General features: G+C 36.5%; 1 protein-coding gene across 29 annotated transcripts in view; it reads right to left on the bottom strand.

The window, feature by feature from the left end:
- The window catches only part of PTPRD (protein tyrosine phosphatase receptor type D), a 1,176,387-nt gene that overhangs the window by 32,027 nt on the left and 1,120,675 nt on the right, over positions 1-23,685 (bottom strand). For all 29 annotated transcript variants that reach the window (XM_086870058.1, XM_086870064.1, XM_086870061.1 and 26 more), the window contains 2 exons: positions 15,861-16,036; positions 493-612 (listed from right to left, as the gene is read on the bottom strand). In XM_086870058.1, coding sequence (XP_086726184.1) covers positions 493-612; positions 15,861-16,036 — 296 coding nt within the window. The remainder of the gene's footprint in view (positions 1-492; positions 613-15,860; positions 16,037-23,685) is intronic.

The raw sequence follows: 23,685 nt of genomic DNA, 5'->3' as shown, positions 1-23,685 counted from the left end.
CTGCAGAAGCATATACACTAGTGAAAATTATTTAAATATTCGGGGTTAGCGAGAAAAACAACTCAGGCCATGGAGGAAAATCCAAATTACAGATTCAAACAATGTAAGATCTTCAACTGTACTGCACACTTGTGCACCACAGTTCACAAGTTCCACAGACTTACTTAGTATTCAGGTTTTTCATGGTGAGACCTCTGCATTAACTTACAAAACTTAATGTTATCAGGAAAATGTACTCTGTAGAAGTCTCAGTGTTCAGTGCTGTTAGAAGGAAACAAGGGAGAAAAGTAAAATGAGAGGAAGGGGAGAAAGGGAATATGGAAGTAAGGGAAAAAGGCATGCAGGTAAGGCAGGAAACAAAAGAAAGAAGGAAAAGAAGGTGACAGGAGGGAGGCTGGTGATAGGAAGGAATCCTATTGGATCTCCTACTGGAGAGGAGGGAAAACATACCAGCCTTTCAATTTAAAAGTAAGTATATACAAGTATATATACCTTGTAAAGTGCAAACGTACGAACACAGTATGTTGCCAATTCAACAGTGTCTGAAAGGGTCACTTGGATTAGTCCATAAGTTTCTGTGCCTCTGCTTGGCCAGTATTGATCACACTTCACCTGCAGTGAAAAATATGTTATTATTTAATACATTTAATACTGAAATTTTTTACATATCTGACTGTATATCATCATGGTTTTCAAAGTATGTGGAGACAGAATGGCCAGCTTCCAGCACAAGAAGTTTATTTTATCACCCACAAGAACTGCTCTTTTGCTAGTAGATTATATAAGGTCTTCTTCCATAATGGACAAGTTCAGTAGGGCAGATAACTGAGAAATGCTAATAAACATAGATACACTGAAGAAAAAAACAATTTATAGTAACTTAAAGTATGACCTATATCTTCACTTTTTACAGTCCATAATTTAATAACAGTACTAATCCCTTTAAAATATATGGAACACTTTTTTAATACTTGCCATATTTTACATTAGTCCCCCAAAATTATAACCTTTTGATATTAATCTTTATTATGTATAGAAATAGCTCAGTATAAACAAGTATTTTTTACAAATAATTTCAGTACACTGTTAAATGAAAGGGCATCAACAACTATTAAGTGGACTGTGAGAAAAAAATTCCTTCTGATGAGTGCTCATCAGAGGAGAAGCATATAATGAAATTGGTTCCACAGACACTTAAAAAACATGGTTTGGTGGAGAGTTCATCCACCAAATTTTAAAAAGCACAGAGCATTTCATTCAGAGGAATCTTTCTTTTAAAATGCCACAGTTTAGAATATTAAAAAATGCAATAATTCTGTGTAAGATGACACAAAAGAGAACCATATTTTTATCATCATTGCTAAGGTTCAAGAATTTGCTTTAGTTAAAAAGCAAATGAAAAAATGAAAACTGTTAAGAAAATAGAAATGCTGAACCCCTAAAACCACCAGAAAATGAGTACAAAGCAGTATGGGGGCTAAGTAATTTTAAACATTTCCTTATCAGTGGCTGATGGTTGAAACAGAGAGTCAACCTCTATTCTATTTATAACAATACATTCCTACCAATTAGCCCTGCCTACAGTACAGAAGTTTAAACTGAGTCTAGTAATAACAAATTGGTTCTTTTAATAAAAGTCTTCATTAATCACTCCAAGCCAGACTTATACCAAATTCAATGAAAATACACTAAATATAAAAAACCAAAAAAAGTAAAATATTGCACAATATTTCCAATAAAAAAAAGCGAATTGTCATGCTAATCCACAAGAAAAACTGATTATTTCTTCAAAATGGAAAATTAAGATATGCATCTTTGAAACTCCTGTGTTTTCGAGGTTCTTCATTCTGCACAATACTTATTAAGAAAAGACTTGGTATGCTTTCCAACTCTCTGGACCAGAATGGCTTTTGCTCACAGATCATTTAATTTTGAGGCTTGGAGGTCACAGATGATTAACAGTTCACAAATAACAGTCTGAGTACAGGTATTCTAGATAGGAAAAAAATTCTAGCTGCTGAAGCAGGTGATAAGAATTCATTAGTGGCAAAGTAAGGGGAAACAATTTTTTTTCAGGAAATGATAGTTTAATTTAGAGATAAGGAATTGCAACAAAGAAACTAAAAATGTTTATTGATACTTCTGTATTAAAAAATGGGATTGAAAAATGGTGTTATTTTATTAAGTAATTAAATAATTACTTCCTTGTTTCATTTACTGAAAGAGGTTGAGTATTGCAAATGCTTCACAAATATCCATTATATATTTGCAAGATTCCTAGTATTTGCCCCCTTGGTCTTCATAGACAAAACTGAAAAGCATGTTTTCAATTGAGAACTTTAAATATAATGATAGTAAAATTAGTTTTATTTTATTATTAATATAGAAACTGTGCAACATTTCTATATTAGTTAATTTTATTTTAAACAAACACGTTATGGTTTATTATTTATTAATTACCATAAAATGACAGATTTTTTCACAGAAAGTGTTGATACAATTTGCAATTGTTGATTCAATTTGTAATCTTAGCAACTACAGGCTTAGTATAAACTGACTAAAACTGGGGTTTTTAAAGCTTTTTTTAAATTAAAAATATATTTTTTAATTAAAACAAGAGAGAAAAGTATAGCTGTGCCTTCGCATGCCTAAATATGTTGTTCTCTTCTTCACTCTGCAGATCTCACATATAAATATTATGCTCATAGAAGCAGTACCAGCTTCCAGAAAGCATTCCTGAAAAATTACCCAGCTTGCAATTTGCTAACAACAAAATTTAACCAGCTTGAAAATTACAGAAAATGTTTGTTTTATTTTTATTTTGTAGAGTAATCAAAGGTTAAGAATATACTTGGACTTAAAGAAACTGCTTCTTTTCAGTTAGGGTGGGAAAAAATAAACCTGTATGCTCCTTTAGGTGCAGATTTTTATATTTTTTTTTAATGTACTAGTTTATCTAACATAAACTTCAATTACAGTATAATTTTTCTAAAATATTTTCTGTGAGAGCTGTGTGATGCAGAGGTCTGCTGCTGGAAGCAGACACTTAGTGTTCAATAAGAAACTCAATTTGTAGAGTAGTTCATATATTATTTGGAAATGGAAACTGATGAAAAAAAATATCAATTCTTTCAGCAAGAAAACCTGATTTCAGTTTGATGTGGATTTGACCTTCTGGAAGAGCACATGAAGCCTAAGTTCATTGAACTGCATCTTTTGTCCCTTTTGCCTATTGATTTTTTTCAAGACAAGAGGTCTTCTTCAGAGATGTGTCCTTATGTGCCTCCTACCCTCTTTTGCTCTGTGATCATAAACCTTATATTCCCAATACTCCTAACAATTTAGAGTCCAATTTATCTTTGTGAGAGATCAAACAATGTTTTCTATTGGACTTCACTGACAGCAGAGAACCAGATAATATAAGTTAATTGGTAAGACAATTCCTTCTGAGAGTTCTTTCCAAAGGTTTTATTCTATGTTAAGATCCCAGTCTTCAGCTCTTCAAGTGGGAGAGGTTACATATTCTATGCTCTCTTGTTCTTTTTCAGAAAAAAAACTCAACCCCTTTGAGTCATCCAAAATTTAAGACTGTATGTCAGTAAGTCAATTTTGAAACTTTTTTGCCCAATGCGCTCTTGCTTTAGCTTTTCAGTCTGTGTTTAATTTTTGTGTAGTAAGAGCCTACAGAGTAGTAATTAATAGAAATTAGTAGTAATTTCTTCCTTGCTTGTGTAAATTATTTGGAAAAAAAAATTAATATGGCAAAGTATGGTGATGATAATACTAGCCCTCCCCAGAAATACAATTACAGTGTTTTTATTGTCACAGTTGTTTTCTAATATACCTTTTATGAGCCCTCACCTCATAATCATCATATTTCTCTTATCCATATGGCTCCAAGTTCCAAGGGTTGATCTTTTCCCTAATAGTATTCACCTACACCCAGTGAAAGTTTTTCTGTGCCACTAACTGTGCATGTGAACAGCTTTCACTAGTAATTATCTAATGTCCTCTTGACTGCCACTAAAGACAGCAGGATGAATGAAGCAACAAGGTGAGTGTGAAATAACTCACTAGTGATTTAAGAGAGTGGGATTTTTTTAAAGAAAATGAAACTACAAGTATTGACATGCTTATCTTCTACTACTACTTTCACTGTTACAGAATCACAGAGTCACAAGGTTGGAAGAGACCATCAAGATCATCGAGTCCAACCCATGCCCTAACACCTCAACTAGATCATGACACCAAGTGCCACATCCAGTCTTTTTTTAAACATATCCAGGGATGGTGACTCCACCATCTCCCTAGATAGACCATTCCAGTACTTTATCACTCTTTCAATAAAAAAACTTTTTCCTAAAATCCAACCAATATTTCCCTTGGTGCAGCTTGAGACTGTGTCCTCTCGTTCTGTCAGTTGCTGCCTGGTGAAAGAGACCAGGCCCCACCTGCCTACAAACACCTTTCAGGAAGCTGTAAAGAGTGGTAAGGTCTCCTCTGAGTCTCCTTTTCTCCAGGCTAAACAACCCCAGCTCCCTCAGCCCTTCCTCACAGGGTTTGTGTTCCAAGCCCCTCACCAGCCTCGTTGCCTCCTCTGGATGTGCTCAAGTGTCTCAATGTCCTTCCTGAACTGAGGGGCCAGAACTGGACACAGCACTCCAGGTGTGGCCTCACCAGTGCCCAGTACAGGGGGAGAATGACCTCCCTGCTCCTGCTGGCCACACTATTCCTGATCCAGGGGCCATTGGCCCCTTGGCCACCAGGGCACACTGCTGGCTCATGTCCAGCTGGCTGTCACCAGCACCCCCAGGTCCCTTTCTGCCTGGGCACTGTCCAGCCACACCATCCCCAGCCTGCACGGGGTTATTGTGGCCAAAATGCAGGAGCTAGCACTTGGACTTATTAAACTTCATCCCACTGGACTCTGCCCATCCTTCCAACCATTCCAGGTCTCTCTGCAGAGCCCTCCTCCTCCTGCAGAGACTGACACACACTCCCAGCTTAGTGTCATCTGCAAATTTACTAATGAAGGACTCAGTACTCTCATCCATGTCACCAATAAAAATATTGGACAGGACTGGCCCCAGCACAGACCCCTGAGGGACACCCCTGGTGTCTGGCCCCCAGCTGGATGCAGCACCATTCACCACCACTCTCTGGGCCATCCAGCCAGTTCCTAACCCAGCACAGAGTGCTCCTGTCCAAGCCATGGGCTGCCAGCTGTTCCAGGAGTGTGCTGTGGGAGACAGCGTCAAAGACCTTGCTAAAGTCCAAACAGACACATCCACAGCCTTTCCAGAATTCACCAGGTGGGTCACCTGGTCATAAAATATAGGTCAAATATGACCTACCCCTCCTGAACCCATGCTGGCTGGGTCTGATCCCCGGCCATCCTCTAGGTGCTATGTGATGACACTCAGTATAAACTGCTCCATTACTTTACTGGGTACTCAGGTCAGGCTGACTGGCCTTTAATTACCAGGATCTTCCTTCCTACCCTTTTTATGAATGTGAATTCAATGACCACATTGGCCAATGACCACACTGGCCAGCTTCCAGTCATCTGGAACCTCACCGTTGATCCAGGACTGCTGGTAAATGATGGAGAGCAGCTTCTCAAGTTCATCTGCCATCTCCCTCATCACCTGGGATGGATCCCATCTGGGCCCATAAACATCCAAGCATCTCAGCAGTTTTCTGACTGCCTTCTCCTGGATAACAGGGGGACCATTCTGCTCCCTGACACCATATACCAGCCCATGATCATAAGCTGCACAATGCCAAAACCACTACATAAAATATCAGAACACCTCTCAAATGACTAAATATATTAAGAAATAATTTTAAGTACCACCGTAGTAGATATATCTGGAATATATAACTAATGATAGGCACATTTTCTTAACTTGCCTCTCAAACATGCATGTATTTTCTTTCTCTACATTTCTTCCACTCATACCATGCAAATCCTTGCTCTTCATGGAAGTACAAGTATTCACTGAAAGCAAAGCTGTAAAAAAATGTAAATGCATCCTTTTCCATTAAAAATGAGAAGCTTGAGACATTTTCAGACTTGAAGGGTTTCAGCTACAGAGTTCCTAATATCTGTGGATATTCACACTTCAACAAGTCATTGACACTAGAGAACATGCTGCTATGCATCAACAGAGCTGAAGGAAGTGTATTTCCATATGAACATATGAATACAAAGATTCCTGACATTCAAGGGTAGAGAAATAATTTTCCAGTGTAAAGTTCCATCATTCAGGCTGAAAAGCTCCTTCAGGTGATTCTTAACACATGAACCAGCTGTTACAAACCATCTAAGATTATGAAGACAAAAGGAAAAAAGATCAGGAAAGAGACAGAAAACTAGTGTTAGGCAGATACATATAGCACATTATTTGCTGTAAGAACAGCATATGAATTATGCTGAATCTAGAATACAAAATATCCATAGTACATGGTTTCTTGCTCTGGTTTTCTTACTAAAAATAATTTTGCAGACAAAATTTTCTGTAGTGTTTTCACATGATCTTCCTTCAATAATGGAAGAAGAATAAATGATGTTGAATGGTAATAATGACTATGCAATAAGAAAGGTAGTGCCAGTTGTTGGTATATGGAACCTGTCTCAAACCCTATCAGACTAGTTTACTGCCTCAGACATTCCAGCTAACATTCTGTCTACAAATAGATGTTAATCCAAAGCCATTTTCTTTTTCCAGCAATGCCTTGCCACCTAAAGATTATGCTGATTTGACTCTAAAGCTTAAAGACACTGACAATAATATTTGAGATTATAATGCAAGATAAAAAGATAAAAATCAGAGTACAGACACATGTTTTTCAATTTTATTTGAACAAGATTTGCTTTGGTGTCACTCACTAACTTCAGTCTAGGTCTAAATGAAAGATTAAAATATAAATTCATATAAGTAAGTTCTAGGTTTTTTGTTATTTACAATAGCCACAGAAAAAAGTTCCAATAAGAATATGGAGGCAACACAAATGAACCATAGGCATATCAGTTTTCATAAGAAGCTTTATTCCTCTACTAAGGCATCAAATCTACCCTCATTTCATCCCTACTTTCTGAAATTTCTGAGGTTAATGATTATCTAATCTATCTACTAATAATGATTAGCTAACACTGAAAGGTAATTCATTAATTAAAGAGATTATTCCCAAAATTTTTCCATTCTGATCCTTATGAAAGAGTGTGGTACAGTTATTAAAACAAAAGGAAACAGATATTAAAAGGAATATTGGGCATGTTAAAAACTGTTCACTACCTCAATTTCACCTTCATCTATACAAGCAAAAAACAGTTCAAAACTGTATTGCTGATATTAGTGTGAGATGCCCTTTCTGAGCTCTTTCTAAGAGCAGGGAAGACCTGGTTTTAATGAATTCATTTTGAAGAATGAGTCTGTCAAACAGTTAAGTTCAGCAAGATTTTCCAAAAAGGTCTTGAAAAGGTTTAAATGAATGGACTGACTGGCAAAGTGAATGTGCTGACTACTTTTTGTTTCATCCTCTTGTACTCAAGACTGATCACTCTGTGCAGCCTGAATAATCCTTTCACTGAGTAAGATATTACAGTATGAAGAACATATTGAACATTTCAGCCTGCTATTCAAGTGCTATAATGAAGATCTACTATTTTCCATAAAAGAGAACTACCTCTTTAAGCTGATATGAATATTATGTAAAATATGAGTGAAACAAAAGGAACAAAAGAAAGAAACATCAGATAAAAAAATCCTATTATTATTATGTCTTTGGTTCACTTGAAACAGAACTAATATATGAAAAGGAACATTGGAAAGTATTTTGTGGACCTAGAGGTCTCAGTCTGAATTTTGATTTTTTTTGATTTTTGAATGGAACTTCAAGTCAAGCTTTCTGTAGCTAGTTCAATACACAGATGAAATTCTTTATCTCATAAATGTATTTCGTACGGTTCCCGTTATGTGAACCAGAAAATTCCCTAGCAAAAGCATTGATTACCAACCTCAGTACCTAGCTGTATCCATTAACTTTCTTACAACATAGGACAAGCTCTGAAAACAACGCAAAACGTACATCATAATATTTTTTTTCAGAGACACCTATTGGAAGAACTTAAATTTTCCTGATTTCTTGCTTGCTGCGAAGGACAACTGGAATTGAGTTTTTCACCACAATCTGCTAAATAAGGAAAAAGTAGGATTATGTTTTGATAAACAATACTAAATCCATTCTGACATTTTCAAGCCTCAAATTGCTTGACAGGACACCATGTGCTGAAGTAATACACTACAATGCTAAACCAAACATGAATTAATCATGTGTCCAGAAAGGGCCACAAAGCGGTGGAGAGTCTGAAACATAAAGTCCTGTGAAAAGCAACTGAGGATACAATGGTTGATCAGTCTGGAGAAAAGAAGGTTCAGGGGGTACCTTATTGTGATCGAGAACTACCTGAAAGGAGGTTGTGGTGAGGTAGGGGTCAATCTCCTTCTCCAGGCAATTAGGAAGGAAAAGGCCTCAAACTGTATCAGAGGAGTTTCAGGTTGTAGATCAGGAAAAAATTTCTTCACTGGAAGAGTGGTTAAGAATTGGAACAGGCTTCCCAGGGAAGTTGGGGAGTCACCATCCCTGGAAGTGCTCAAAAAATGAGTGGACATGGCACTTTGTAATATGGTACAGTGGGCACGGTGATATTTGGTGGATTTAATGAGCTTGAAGGTTTTTTCCAAACTCAGTGATTCTAAGTTTCTAAATTCACTCAACTTTGAAAACAAATAAGAAGAATTCTTAATCTTCTAACTCAAAATGTCAGTAGACATTTTCTACATGTTCCTCTGTCTGTATTAAGAGAAGAATTACATGAAGTAGTAATGGATGTCTTACCTTACCTCAAGCACAAAGCAAAGGAACTTAGAAAATAAAGTTGAATTACAGAGTTAGAATATGTTTTTGACTAAATCACTTGCTATACACTTGCTTCAGGGAAATGATATTTTAATCGAAAACCATCAGTTTACCCTAACAGCTAAAAGAAACCATACAGAATGATAACACAAAAAAACTAGATGGCTGTCTTGAAAAATACTTTTGGCAATACAAGGTATTGCCAACTTGAGACCATTTCAAGTAAGACTCTGGTGGAAACAGTTCTTGAAAACTTACAGCAGAAGAGACTGCACACAATATCCTACAAAGCTTGCTCCATTCTTGACATTGCATTTTGGAAGTTCTTTAACAGCTTGATATAAATCATCTTTGCTGCAAAGTTAATTTCTTCCTCCTTAAAGCCTCAAAAGCAGGGAAAATGGTTGATTACTATGAATTTTTTTAACAGCCTTTCACATGCTGAAAGGCTATTATGATTTTGTTCACTCTCTGATATCTAAAACAAATCAAAATCTTTCTGACTATTTCTCCAGCATCTGTTCATTACTGTTCTCTTCTAGATTCTCTGTAATTTACCAACAGCTTTTCACATGGGGCATTAATTCTGTCTGTTGTCAACTTCAAATGTATACAAGCTGAAATAACCAGACTTTGAGCCTATGTAGTGTGTAAAAGCAATTCCTTCACACAAAATTAACCCTACATATAATATGGCATTTCCACAGTTATTTTACTGGATGATGTCAATAGTCTGAATTTTAGCGGAGGCACCTTTGCACAGCTCTTCCACCTGAAATGTGCCTAGAAAGAGAAACTCAAAGCTTTATTGGACTAGATTCTTACATGCATCAACCATGTTTCTTGCCCTTCTGCCTCTGAGAATCCTTCCATAATAAACAGTTATGGCTGAGTTTCACAATTCTGACATTACAACTGGTGACTCTACCTCGTAAGATGGTGTAGGAATTCTTGGACTTTGGCCATGGCATTCTGTTATAGTGAAAAAAAAACCCAGTACAAACCTACACATTTTTATTTTTATTTTTGTAAATCTGGTGAACACATGGTGTACTTATTTTGCATTTTTCTTTTTTTTTTTTCCCCCAGTTCTCTCATTCATTCTTCATCTGACTCATATCTTAGCATGCAGCAAGCACTAAAGAAGTGAAGTAAAATTCTGATAGTTCATTATTGGTACAGAAGGTACTGGTTTGCCATTAAAATAGGGAATGAACAATAACAAAACTGCACATTTAATTCCTCTTTAGTAAAAAAATACAATTTAGTATGAAAAAAATGCCATCTGAAATGTGTCCTACCTACTAATATCTGCTGACTTCTATGCTGTTGCCACTTACCAGCTACAGACGATTTTTTTAGTTGCTAAAAAGTATAGTTAAAATTTCCTTTTGTATTTTCCTGTATAAATGTATTTCACAACTTTAAAAAAAAATCAGCACATTTTTACACACCTGTGCTGCCCAGTATGAAACAGAAGTGAAAGTTTTATTTAAAAATCAATTACATTTTGCCTAAATACAGTAGAATAGAGGCACACTTGACAATATTCTTAAATTAATTTTTAAGTGCACCTATTGCTGACTTCTCTACTCCTTTAGCAAAGATATCTAATTGCCACTTATTTTTGATGCTGTATTTTGACAGGTAATTCCTCCAGTATTACCCAAACATACTTAGGAGGAAAGATCTGAAACTGGCTTCAGAAGCCCTGCACAAAACATGGAAAACTAATTTCATCACAATCACCTAAAAGTCTGTTGCATCCATTTCATACAGAAAAGAAAATTGCATTCTTAGTTTTCTTTGCATATTACTTACTGTGGTGCATGTACTCTCACTTTGTCTTAGGTATGAACTCAGATAGATTAAATATCAGTGCCTACTCTGCCATCAATAAATGAAGATTAATGAAAAATCTTAGCAACATCAACATTTTGAGTAGAAAAATGTAGTGTTCTTCCCAGACTTGCCTTTATTTTTCCTTTACCTATAGCAAGACAAGAAATCTTTGCTCGCCAAAGCCTGTTTCAAAGCTGTTTATGGTAAGGAGTCCCAATGTACAATTATATTTTCCATTCTGTTTTCAACTCATTGTGGGTTTTGTACCAGTTGCATTCGAATAAACCTTCCCTGATTTATTATATCTATTATATCCTCCTTAAAAAACTCAACTAAACACACTAAGTAAAACAAACCCCTAAAATTTTATCTACTCAGTATTTCTACTGCCACCCATTTTCCATTTTTCTTACACATGGAATAGTCTATAAATATATAAAAAATTAGTTGAAATACTCAGATGTCAGTGTTCTGATGCTTGATACTTGGAACAACAGGACTTCCTATTTAGCATTTCAGCAATACCAGGATAAGTCCATTTAGCTTTTCTCCTGACTCTCTCAGTGTCAGTGTCAGTGTCAATGACAAATTGAGAGAAAATAAGTCCAGGGATTTTCAACTATCTTTTGATGTTTTTATGGAACAAATACAGGACCCATGCAAATAGTCTTATGTGTATCAATAAGGGGGAACAAAATCTGAGACAGGATACATGACTTTTCTACTGGGCTTTTTCCATCTCCCCCTTCCCAATGAAGACTTAGTATTCAAGATTTTAAACCCTGAGAAACCAAGATGATTACTCTATGCTTATGGTTTTTAATTTTTGCTTATAATATCGATGATGATATCCACTTATGACAATCAAATAGGTTTTTGGATCAGGCTAACAAAATGCCACAAATGTAGTTTCCTCTGTATTCACTTAGATATTAGCAAATTTGAATGAAGCTGATAGCATCATTATGAAAACTAAAGCCTTCCTCATAAGTTCAGAATCTGGCTCAGTATCAACTTGATACTGATATTATACTGTCATTTAGCTGCTAATATTTGAATACTAGATAGTGTCATTATATTGTCATTTAGCTTTAACCTGACTGGGTTTTTTGGTCAAAAGATTTTAAACCAAGGCAATAGGGTCCCAATGCAGAAAGTATTGTAATGAGGTTAAGGATGGAAGTAAGTATTTTCTATCAGTTCCAAGATAACACAGCAAATGTATTAAAAATACGTAATTACAAAGCAAAGAAAAAAAGGATTTAATTATTTTGCAAGTGGACAATCTACTACAGCATCCTACCCTGAAAAAGGAGGCAGGACTAGATGTTTCCTGTTGGAGGCAATGGTATGTGTTCCTATAAAGAGAGATTTTTAATCTGATCATTCGTAAAATTCATTACAGTGCATGAGTACTCAGAACATCCAATTAGCTGAGAGGAAAAAAAAAAAGAAGAAAAGCCAAAAAAACCCCAAACCAAACAGCAACAACAAAATCTAATCTGTACTGCTTGGTGCAGAGGAGAAGACAAAGAAGTAGGAGAGAGAGTATCACACATTAATGCTTTACATGTTTTACATATTTCCTTAGTATAACACACAGATTTTTTTTTTATTCTCTAATTTACAACCTTCAATATTGTTCTTTTATTTCACTAACATTAAACTTGAATCTGTGACAAAAATGCTACTAACACTGTTCCATGCACTGCCAGAGTGTATAATCCTTTTTGAAACAAATTATTTTCATGGTAGTTGAACGATGAGACTGACTTTCTCACTGTAGTCTGGTTTAGGTCAAGGGAAATTCAGGTGATGACATTTAATATGAAACCAACTAAGTGTGAAAGGTTATAAGTGAAAGATCTTTTTTTCCTGCAGCTTCCTTATAGGCAAACAAATGAATAATGAATTCACTGTAACATCTTCATTTGATCTACTCAGCTGTAAAATATGAACATTCTCAAATCTGAAGTCACTCAGACACCTAACACATGCTAACGAACCAACTTCTTTTCTGCAGATGCAATTAAAATCCTCATCTCTATCTATGCAGTCCAGGTTAAAAGGCTGGTATCAGGCTGCCAGACTACATAATGAAAAAAAGCTAGCTAAACAGAAATGACGACACGGAGATGGAAAGCAGAAAGTCCCAGGGAGAAACAATCTTGCCTTGCAGCAGGAATAATGATCAGGCTGCCAAGACACAAAAGCAATCAAAACAGAATCAAAGGAGAAAGAGAAACAAAATTAGCAAAGCTCTTCATCCCTAATGATATGTAACAGTGCTTATATTTCATGTTTGAAATCTCACTTGTTTTTCTGCTACAAAAGTCTGCTATATAAAAATGATAGCACAAGAGAAAATAGCAATGTAATGTCATCACTGGGTTTTTTTTCCTACACAGGGATTCCCACCACTGCCTCACCACCAGTACCATTAATTACATTACATGCAGCTACTGTATTAGAAGAAGTAACTGGTATGCCATATTCAGAGCTGCAGACTCTGTGACTGGGAGCTGAGTTATGTACTGGATAGCTGGTATGTAATGCTCTGCAATGAATGCATCAAATTCAGCCCATGAACACAGAAGGCGCTAAATTATGTACAAAAAATACACAAATATAAGCACTGAATGCATGAGCAATCCATTGACTAGAATGTCTAGTTTCTCATTCCACTTAGGGAATGTATTGCTTCTGAATGCTAATCACTTCTGGAGGTGATTACTATTCTGATCAGTGTTTTTTTAGGGTGCAGCCAACAAACGCTAGAGTTAGCTTAAAACTCTGCTAGGCAATTATTGGAGAGAATGAGAAGAATTTAATTTAGCTACATCAAAACATCCTTCTAGACAGCAGCTGTCTGTGGCCTGCAGTATTAGGATGAACTTTCAAGTACTTAAGTATACCTTTTGCAATGGGCTGCTTATTAGAAACCAATTTTTTCTTTGCTCTGGTGTCATTTAACAGCAACTCTAAAGAATTAATTAGTGAATAAATGGGAAAAATTTCATTTTCCCAATCCCAAACAGTTAGTCCCTAGACTAGACAAGGTCTGTAGACCCAAGATAAAACTAGAAATTCTGCTAAAATTACCCTCTGCTATGTACTAATTGCCATGAGGTATGTAAAAGCAGTGGTGTTAATGTGGGCTGGTTACATGTGGGAAGTGACTATAATTAGAATGCTATACATTGCTTGAACTGCAAAAAGCCTACTCATAGAAATGACGGAAAGGGTAAAAGAATAAATATATATGTGTTTTGGTAAGCCTCCATGAAGGAATGACTGCTGCCAAGAGGTTCAAGTTATGTAATCATTGCAATTATAGGTATCCAAGCACATGAAAAAGACAGCAATGCCAACATAGTACAGGATTAGGCTTTTGGTGCGCTCCACCCTGTTCCAAGCTGACATATGCTGAAATGTTTTCATTCTGAAATGGAGCTCATCCATGAACTACAACTGAATAGTTGATAATATCAACTATTATCCAGTTACCTCTGTAAGATACTTCTACTGATTTAAAACCAGTCTGGATAATAAATCTTCTGTCTTTCTCGCTAATGTTTTTTTTGTATTACCAAACTCTTCTTGATCCTCCGTATTTATGTCACTTTTTAAGTCATTGCACAGAGCATTCAATACCTTATCTTCCACCTTCCACCTGCAGTCCTCCAGCCTGCTTCCCACCTGCAGCTTCCTGGCCCTTCACACAAGCTTCCAGGACAGACAGAATACCTCAGAATGCTTGTGGCAGTGTTTTTCTGTGACACTCCTGTTCGTTATTCATCTCCAGGTTTTGAAAACCCTTCTACTGTTGTTATGGCAGGGTCCCAAGGGATGTGATTACCACTGATGTTAGAATCACCACTTCTTTCTCCCTCCTTCTGATTTCTGTGTTTGGTTGAAGTTTCTGGCTTATGCTATAGGACACATAAATGTGTTTGCAGAAAGCTCAGCAATGAACCAGCTGTGTAGCACTCTCCCTAGCCAACGTGTGTGCCCAACAATGGTAGCAGCATAATGAGCATGAACAACCCATGAGAACTGCAAGTATATCTTGACACAAAACACAGTTACTATAGAAAAAGTTGGATGGAGGAACCACCACTGAGGGCTAACACTTGCTTGTCTTCCTGACTGGCTGCTGCTGATTTTTCTCATTTCTTTTTCTCCCCATCTTTCTCTTATTTTCTTCTGTTATTTTCCTTCCTTTTACACCCTCCTCTCCAATAGCATTCACCCTTAGAACTGATAAATGCTACCAAATATGGACCCACTAGTAAATCTTCATGCGACACACCATGCTATGTTATTACACTATCACATTCTTTATTTTATAAAAAAACCTAATTACTATTTTTTATTTCCCTTTCCATATAGCACATATATAATTATAACTCCTCAAATAATAGAATCTATAGTTCTATTATTTGAATAGTATCATGCTATTATCAGAACAATATTCTTATGTTTCAGTGCTTTACTTCCCTAATTTTACTTTGGTCTGCAAAATTGAATTTGAAATACCACAGATAATTTTGTATTCTGTTATTGCATGTGCTGTTGTAATCTTCATAGCTAGCACCATGTGCTCAAAAAAACCCCAAACCTTGTTTCTCAAGCAAATCCAAATTCTCACTGATATTAAATAATGCTGAATCTATACAATTTAAAACTGAGAACCAAATGCTGTTGACATACATGAATTTCCTCATAATAGGATGATACAATCATATTCTTACTACTACAGAGGAAGTAACTCTTTTGGTCACCTCATAAGATTTCCAACATGATTAAAAAGAAAACAACCCCCAGAATAATTGTGATCAAAAATTGAAATTTTCCAGAGCATAGAAATATACTAAATAAGTGTCATGACTTGGTAGTTTGATAGTGAAAGCAAGATTTCCTATATACAAGTGATTTTCATGGTGCAGACACTTTTAACTCATGGTAACCTTAAAAAAAATACTGTTTTTTACACATATAGATAAGGCAGGCAAACATACATGAAGGAAACAAAAAAACTGACATTAGTGGTAACTCCAGTACAATATTAGTAACCTTACACAAGTTTTCCTTACCCTGGACCTCTCCTCTAGTTTTGTCATCATGACGACAGTTGCACCTCGTTGCTCCCACATCATTCTCCAGAAGTCACCAAAGGTTTCTGGCAATGCCCCCTGCGTTGCTATGTAAGCATTCTGCTTCCTGTATCCATCTATGTAGTTGGCATTGATATAGTCACTGCCTGGTATGCCTGCAAAGAGAAGAGAGTGAAAATACAGTGCAGAATTTCTGTGCTGTCCTGTTGTACAAGGGCTGAAAAATCCTGTGGCATGGCTGATTTGATGAATCTTGGCTTGCTGCACACCAAATAGCCCTGGGTATTTACAAGTGAGTGCATGCTGTTTGTGGAGTCAAGAGGCATGGTGGTCTCTCTGAGAATATTCTTTTGAAACAAGAGACTTCATTTAATAAAAGTAAAAAAGAAGCCTGAAAATCTGTACCCCCAGAGACCTGGGGGTCAACACAGCAGCATTTAAAAGCTGGTCTGATGCTGCCTGCAGACACCCAAAATATGGCAATCACTGCCTGGGACAGACAGGGAGAATTCTCAATTAGACACCTGGGGTAGGCTCCTCAAACACTCCTGTTGAGGTCACTTTTATTTATTTCCTTTAAATACAGAAGGAAAAGAAAATATTGTCAAGACTATTAATATCACGTCTATATTCATTTTCCCCTCTTAAATGGGAAGATAATTTTGAATTTTATTGTAACAAAAGACATTAAGTCAGATTTAAGAAACAGTGAGATTTTCTATACAGTGTGTGCATGAAATAAATATCTTTGTGAGACTTCATAAGAATTAAAAGCATGAAAAGAGGCGGGATCCAACACCACTGGACCTACATCATTATTTGCTTGAGGCTCAGGTATTTTGGACAAATACAGAAACTTTGGCTGAGTCTACCAGACACATGACCATTCTTAGAGCCCCACAGGAAGCAGGCCAGTTCCTAAGTGCAATCTGTTTAACTCAGGGTATGTATGCCACAGGATGCCTGGACTGAGAGCTGAAACATGCTGCCTATACAAGCCAAGAAGGTATATTGGCTGTAGCAAAGGTCACATTACTAGTCTGCACTAATAAGGCAGCCATGCTCACAGAAAAGGATGAAAATGGATTTAAAATTCTCAGATGACTGCTGAATTCAGCAGTGCAGTGTCCAGCTTTTAACTCTGACTATGTGTATGTTGAAAGATAAAGCACTAGGGAACAGTTTTTATGTCACTGCTGTTTTTTTAACTGATGACTAGAGAAAGAACCAAGATATTCATGTAAGATCTCAGTACTGGCTGAATGGCAAAGCAGTGTTAATTAGCTGAATACAGATATCTGCACCTTAGTAAGTTTTGTTGAAGTAATTGACAGAAGTTACTTCTTTGAGCAGGAATTAATGATTTATATTTATGCAGTTAATCTGCCATGCACAAGTCTACAACCCCAAGAAATGGTGCAGGTTCCACAAAGTCTTTCAAAAGATACTTAAGGCAGTGGTACCAGCTCCAGACTTACTCTACAGCTATGACTGTTTTCCCTCCACAAACCAGCAAAATTGAGTTTCCTTGGCTATGAAACAGAATAAATTGTAACTATTTCCCAGGATTTTTGTCAGAAACCAAATCTTCAAATCTATTCTGATGCATTATCTCCCACTGGTGATCAGGAATTACTGGAGCTGCACACTCCTGTCTTTCCTGACTATAAGTGACGCGCATCTGAAAATGTTGTCCAAAATATTTTGAATTTGAATGAAAATTAGGGGTACCTTTTTAAAACTGTTCCTTTTTAGTTACAATTTTAATAGGTTCAACACTCATTCAGGGTAAGGCCGAAGGTTTAATTCCACTACTTACTTAGCAGTGAATGAACCCACAGACTAAATGTCACAGTAAGTAAAATCCAATATAATCTGGAAATTATTCAGATTATGGGTTACTGCAGCTATGGTCTAGTAAAATTTTTGCCTTCATACCCGATAAAGTTCCATATATGTTCTTGCTTTATATGTTCAAATAGTATTTAAACTAAAATTCTGTTTTTACTTTCTGTACACAATTAGAAGAAAAACCTGACAAAATATTTCAGAAATAGAAAAACCTTGTAACTTCAGGACTACAACAGAGGCAGAAAATGGCACTCCTCAGGCAAGATGCATGAATGGACACAGGAAGACTGTCTGGCTGATTTGACTTGACTGAAAGTCTCTTCCAGGAGAAAAATAAAACAAAATAAAAAACTTGTTATCCTGCATAGTCTATAGCTGAAAAGGATTATTTCCCTCCATGAAAGGTAGAAAGTGGAGTTCAAAAGCATCAGTCTTGTAGACCTGAAGCTGTTTTACGTGACACTTCTTATTGTGAATATTGGAATTAATGATATAGAAAATACAACTGCTAGGCACAATGCTGTATTTTCTTCCTTTATCAAGATAATAAAACATTTTTTTCACAAAACAGATGAGAAAGAAGAATGAAGCCAAGAGGAGAAATCTACACCAACTGGGTATTATTACCAAAGGAGCCGAGAAAGCTGGTAAGAAATGTTTTCTGCATAAATTAGAATTATATTATGATGCCTCGTATCATACTTTGAAGCACATGTTATAAATAAAAGCCTGAGGAAAAAATGAAAAACAACACTTTGTAAAGTGGTTAAATGATCTTCTGGGAAAGCTGTCCTCTGGAACTGATAATGCACAAACTCAGTGTGAAAATTAAGCATGAGAACTACTCCAAGCTGTTCCCTAAAGAATGATCTTTACAAATTTTAGCAACCAATACTGATGTATCTGATGTAAAAAAATTCAGAATGCCTGAAATTGCAAATACTCTTTCCACTTACTAATTTGTATAAAATTTATTGTTAAATCATATTAAAATATATAACTTCTAAATTAAATAAATTTGGATTCTTTAAATTAGAATAAAGAAAAGCTTCCAGATTATACCTTCCTTGATCTAAGATTCAAGTAAGAAAGGATTAATATTAACAATTACTGATAACTGCAAAGAGGATTTCTTCAAATCTAGATTAGAGTGGAAATTTTCACTCTGTTTCTTCACTTGATTTCTGTAAAATGGAAACAAAAAATTCTGTAGTCTTTAGCTAGAAAAATTACTTTACAAAGCAAGTTAGCTTCCCTGCACAAAATGAGGATATACTTGGGATATGGACATGAAAATCCATTTACCACAGGGACTGAGCAAATACTCATGAATTAACCAATGAAATTTTGGGGAGAATAAAAAAAAAGACAAACAAAACCATATTGCTCCAACACTTGCACTGAGATTTTCATCAAGGATTTATCTCTAGGAGAATACAGTACTCAATAGGGTTTTATCTCTGCTGAGATCAAGAGAACAACTTGATTCAGAATGCTCAGCTCCATTGTCTCTCTCACACACGGTATCCATTGGGTATGTTCTCTGCTCTCCATCCATTCTCATAGTCCCTTTAAGTATCATACCCATTTCTCACAGAGTCTCTTTTCATCACTGTTTTCATGCATGACCTCACTTTCACATCCTGTTTCAAAATTTTTAAAGCTCTCTAGGGAAGGTGTCTTATCATCAGAGTACTAATGAACTTGTTAAAAATAACAAATACAAAACCTGAATATCTGCAAATATCTACCATGACAAAGCATAAAAACTCATCAAAGACAAGTAAATCTAAATATTGAAATGTCCCTTTCTGAAATGACTTTTCTGGCCATAACCTCCTTCTGAGCTGAGGAAACAGAACAATTTTATGTCAAGTCTAATAGTGCAAAAACAATCAAATGACAACCAGTCTGACTGCAGTACAATAAAATTCTGCAAACTTTTGTTAGCTGCCATAGCTTGAAGGCAACATACCCACAAGCACAGCAGCAATTGCCATCATTACTTAAATTTGGGTTTCATAGTTAAGAGAGCTCAGTTGTTCTGTAAAAGCATGGGTCAAGAAGGGGACAAAGCAACCAAATTCTGTAATATTGATATGACCTTTACCTAAGTATTTTGGCACTAGTGGGATTTACTGTACCTTTAGGATGGCATACCTGAAGTGTAAATTTAGGGAAATCTATGCAGTATAACCTGACGTTTACAAGTTTCATGAAAGCAGAGACAGTTTCTGCACAAGAAGGCTGTTAAAGACCAAGCTCCTCAACCATGGTTCTACTATAACTGTTTTCTAGTAGCATTTTCAACTATGGTGATGAACTACCAGAGTATGCAATCTCTTTATTTAGCCAGACAGGAATTAAGCACAATGGGGGAAGAATCAGATGAGCAGTTCAGCATAAAAGACAGTCCATTTTTAAATATCTCAAGAGAACAAAGAAATTTAATTTTTCCATCGTAAGAGAGAATGAGCAATGAAATAAAATTAGCCAATGCCACAATTAAAGTACAGAAGATTAAAAAACCCATGAACTGTATTGCTCTCAATTTATGCTGAGAACTCACTAGCTGAGATGACAGTAAAGCTTACTGCAACATAGACTCAGATCCACGAGGCTAATAATGTAGACCTTAGGAATGATTCACTTGATGCCCTGAAGAGAGTTACCATCTTAAATAACTTTAATTAGACTTCACATTTTATTCATAAACTGAAATCAAATAATGAAATTATTTCGAACCTTTACAAAGGCTCAGTACTGAACAGCCTTTCTATTTAAAATAAATTAAACAATAAAACTTTGTTTCTGTGCTGCTTCCCTAAGACACGTGTTTTTAGTAATGTGAACAAACAGTGTGAAGTAACAGGATAAAATTCTGTCATGCTTGTAAACAAGTTGGAAAAATACCATGATGAACTCAGAGTGCTGATGAAGTTGGTTTAAATCAATGTCTGGTGTTTTGAACAATGTCAGAGCAAAAACCACAGGCTGGTTGCACGTGTGTGAACAAAACAGTGCAAAAAAGTCTAATTTACATAAGAGGCATGCATCAGGTTAACTATAAAAGGATGCAGATACGACCCCTTGCTATCCTCTCTTTTTCATCTCTCTTGCTTTCTTTGTCGCACCACCCCAGCTCTGCACCATTCATTCACATGACAGGAACAATGTGGAATCTAAGGACTGGTAATGTTGTTTGTTCTCTCTCTCCCTTGCTTTGTCTGATCAAAGCACAGCTGTCATATTCTATCTCATACTCCATACTGAACTTCATTTCAGGAGTAGGGAGATTGTGGACATGTGTTGTGGCTTGTTAACCAGCACCTTTGAGGGGTTTATTCTGGGAGGTGAGGGCTATGTAAGTGCACTGTACAAAATTAAGGGCTTGTTAGCCACCACTTTTGTGGAAGCAGATTGTAAGATTGTAAAGGTTTGCTAGACAACACTTTATGAGTCTAAATAGTTGTCTGGTTGCTGGTGTTAAGGCATGCTGACAATAAAAGCCTAAGAGTCCTGACTTGTGGTCTAGCGTCTTTGCTCAGCCTGATGAGAACTCACATTACAATGTGCCCTCTGCTGCGGGTTGTGACAGCAGCCCTGGCTGGCTGATGCTGTGCCTGATGCCACCCAGGACATGAGTGGCCCTCCTGGTTGCCAGGGCACTGCTGACTCATGTTCAGCTTACTTCCCCAGGTCCTTTTCTGCTCTTCGGCATCTCATTCCCCAACCTGTTTGTACTTCCAAGGTTGCACCATCCCAGGTGCAGAATCTGGCATTTTGTCTTGTTGAACTTCATGTGGTTGTTAACTGCCCAGCCCCCTGATTAAAGGAATCTCTGTAGGGCCTCCCTGCCTTCAAAGGAGACAACAACTTCCTCAGCTTGCATCATTTGCAAACATGGTTAGTATCCCTTCCAGCCCTGCATCCAAGTAATTTATGAAGATGTTGAAGAACACCAGCCCTAAGGTGGATCTCTGCAGAATCCCACTAGTGAAAGGTCACCAGCCTGATGTCATTCACTGTAACCCTTTGTGCCTGACCTGTGAACCAGTTGCTCACACATCTCATGATGTATTTATCCAGATCTATGTTGGACATTTTGTCCAAAAGCATAAACCATGCGAGAAGGTATTAAAAGCTTTGCTGAAATAAAAAAGAAAAATTACATTAACTGGCATTCTTTGATCAGCCTCGTCAATGAACAGGTGCTAGGTGTCAGTAACAAGTGTTTATGTGGATGTTTTTGCTACATAAAATCCATATAGTAAAGGAAATAATCAAATTGAAACAGTCTAAGTACAAATTTGTACTTTAAGAACTCACTGAAATATGAAGCAGGACAAAACCAATGAAGGCACTCTAGTAATGACTATTTGTAAAATGAAGGCCTTTTACAAAGACTGAGGAAAATTCATTACCTATCATCCTAACAAAGAGAGGTAAGAAGGAAAAAGGAATGTCAGGAAAAGAAAACCTGTGGATAGCTGGATTAGACTGTTAGGAGGACTAGGAGAGTCAGGTGAAGAGGGAAAGGATGAATGATATGGAATCTCAAAAATAAACGTTGAATTATAGAGAATTTATGGAAAGAAGGCAGTACCAAAAAGGTATAGGCAGAAGATGCAGAATTAGGCACAACAAAAAAAGGGATTGTTTTAGAGAACAGAAGCATTTGAAAGGAAAAGGTGACTAAAGGGAAATGTAGGAATGCAAACTAAGAACTAAGAATGTAGAAGATCTGCAGGTGAGAAGAGAAACTAGGAAGGCTACCAGCAGACAAACACAGGGAGAAGGAGAAGCTCTTTTAGGAAAAAGAAAGGAAGCATGAGTTTGTTTTGTTTTGTTTTGGTCCAAAAATTGTCTAGTATTAACAAGTCCAGAATGGAAATAAACAGACTGTTCTGTGCAGGTCCTCAGAATAATAGGTAAGAGCATTGCATCACTCTCCATAATGCATGGCAGTATGTGCAGACCACAGTATGCTGCACAATACTACAAATCTGATATTTAAATCTAACACAGTGTCATAGTACTGTGATTATTTTACTGCTGTCTGAAGCTGGGTTAGTGATCTCTTTAACTTTTAAACACTGAGTAACACAGCAGTTAACAGCCAAAGAAATCTTTTCTTGAGTAGAAATACTAATTTATACTCTAAATGATGCACTAAAAGACATGATGAGTGCCTTTGCTAATATGAAATGAGATGATATCTGGTTTGATAGTTCCTGCAAAACCCAGTTTCAATACAAGTGTGCACAGTAAGCACGTATCAAATCTTCATTAGACAATCAAGAACAAAGCTACCAGATGTTTTCTTGAAGCTTTTCCCAATGGTAAGTACCTACATATGCAGGAAAAATTGTTCTGAGCAGATTTCAAGGTTACCAAAAATGGCAGCATTTAAGATATAACTATTACAGTATCAGTAGACTCAAACACCTAAAAGTTGTCTCAGCATTGTTGTTGAGAAAGACACCACAAAGTCTGCTCTATGAAACCTACTTCACATGGCTCTAACACCACGAAATCTACTTTACCAATCTTTCTGTATCCATATTCTGTATGGGTATTTCTGCATCCATCACCAAAATACTTTTGTTGTTTTTAAGGCACTCCACGCTTGTAGGGTGAGGGGCCATGTGATTACTCTGAGTGTATGTATTGTTAGCAGAAGGCAACATAAAAACAATGTGAGGGAGTGCAAATAGTTTGTACAGGTCATGACTCTTTGGTAGTTACAACACTCCAAACAGCTTCGAAATCTTACAGTGTTGGTCTGCATACTCAAATCCAATTTACTGGCAATGGGCCATCAGACAAATAAGAGTATCAGCAGCTTCTTGTCTTTTCTTTCTTGACCATTGTATTGCAGTCAGAGCTTTCTAGTATTAGCAGCAATTTAAAGTCGCTAAATTTCCCATTAAAAAAAAAAAATTACCCATCT

Source organism: Cyanistes caeruleus, chromosome Z, assembly GCF_971803275.1.
Source record: "Cyanistes caeruleus chromosome Z, bCyaCae1.hap1.1, whole genome shotgun sequence".
Classification (NCBI taxonomy): domain Eukaryota; kingdom Metazoa; phylum Chordata; class Aves; order Passeriformes; family Paridae; genus Cyanistes; species Cyanistes caeruleus.
Note: the sequence above shows the minus strand (reverse complement) of the source record. Positions and strands in the feature narration are given on the sequence as shown.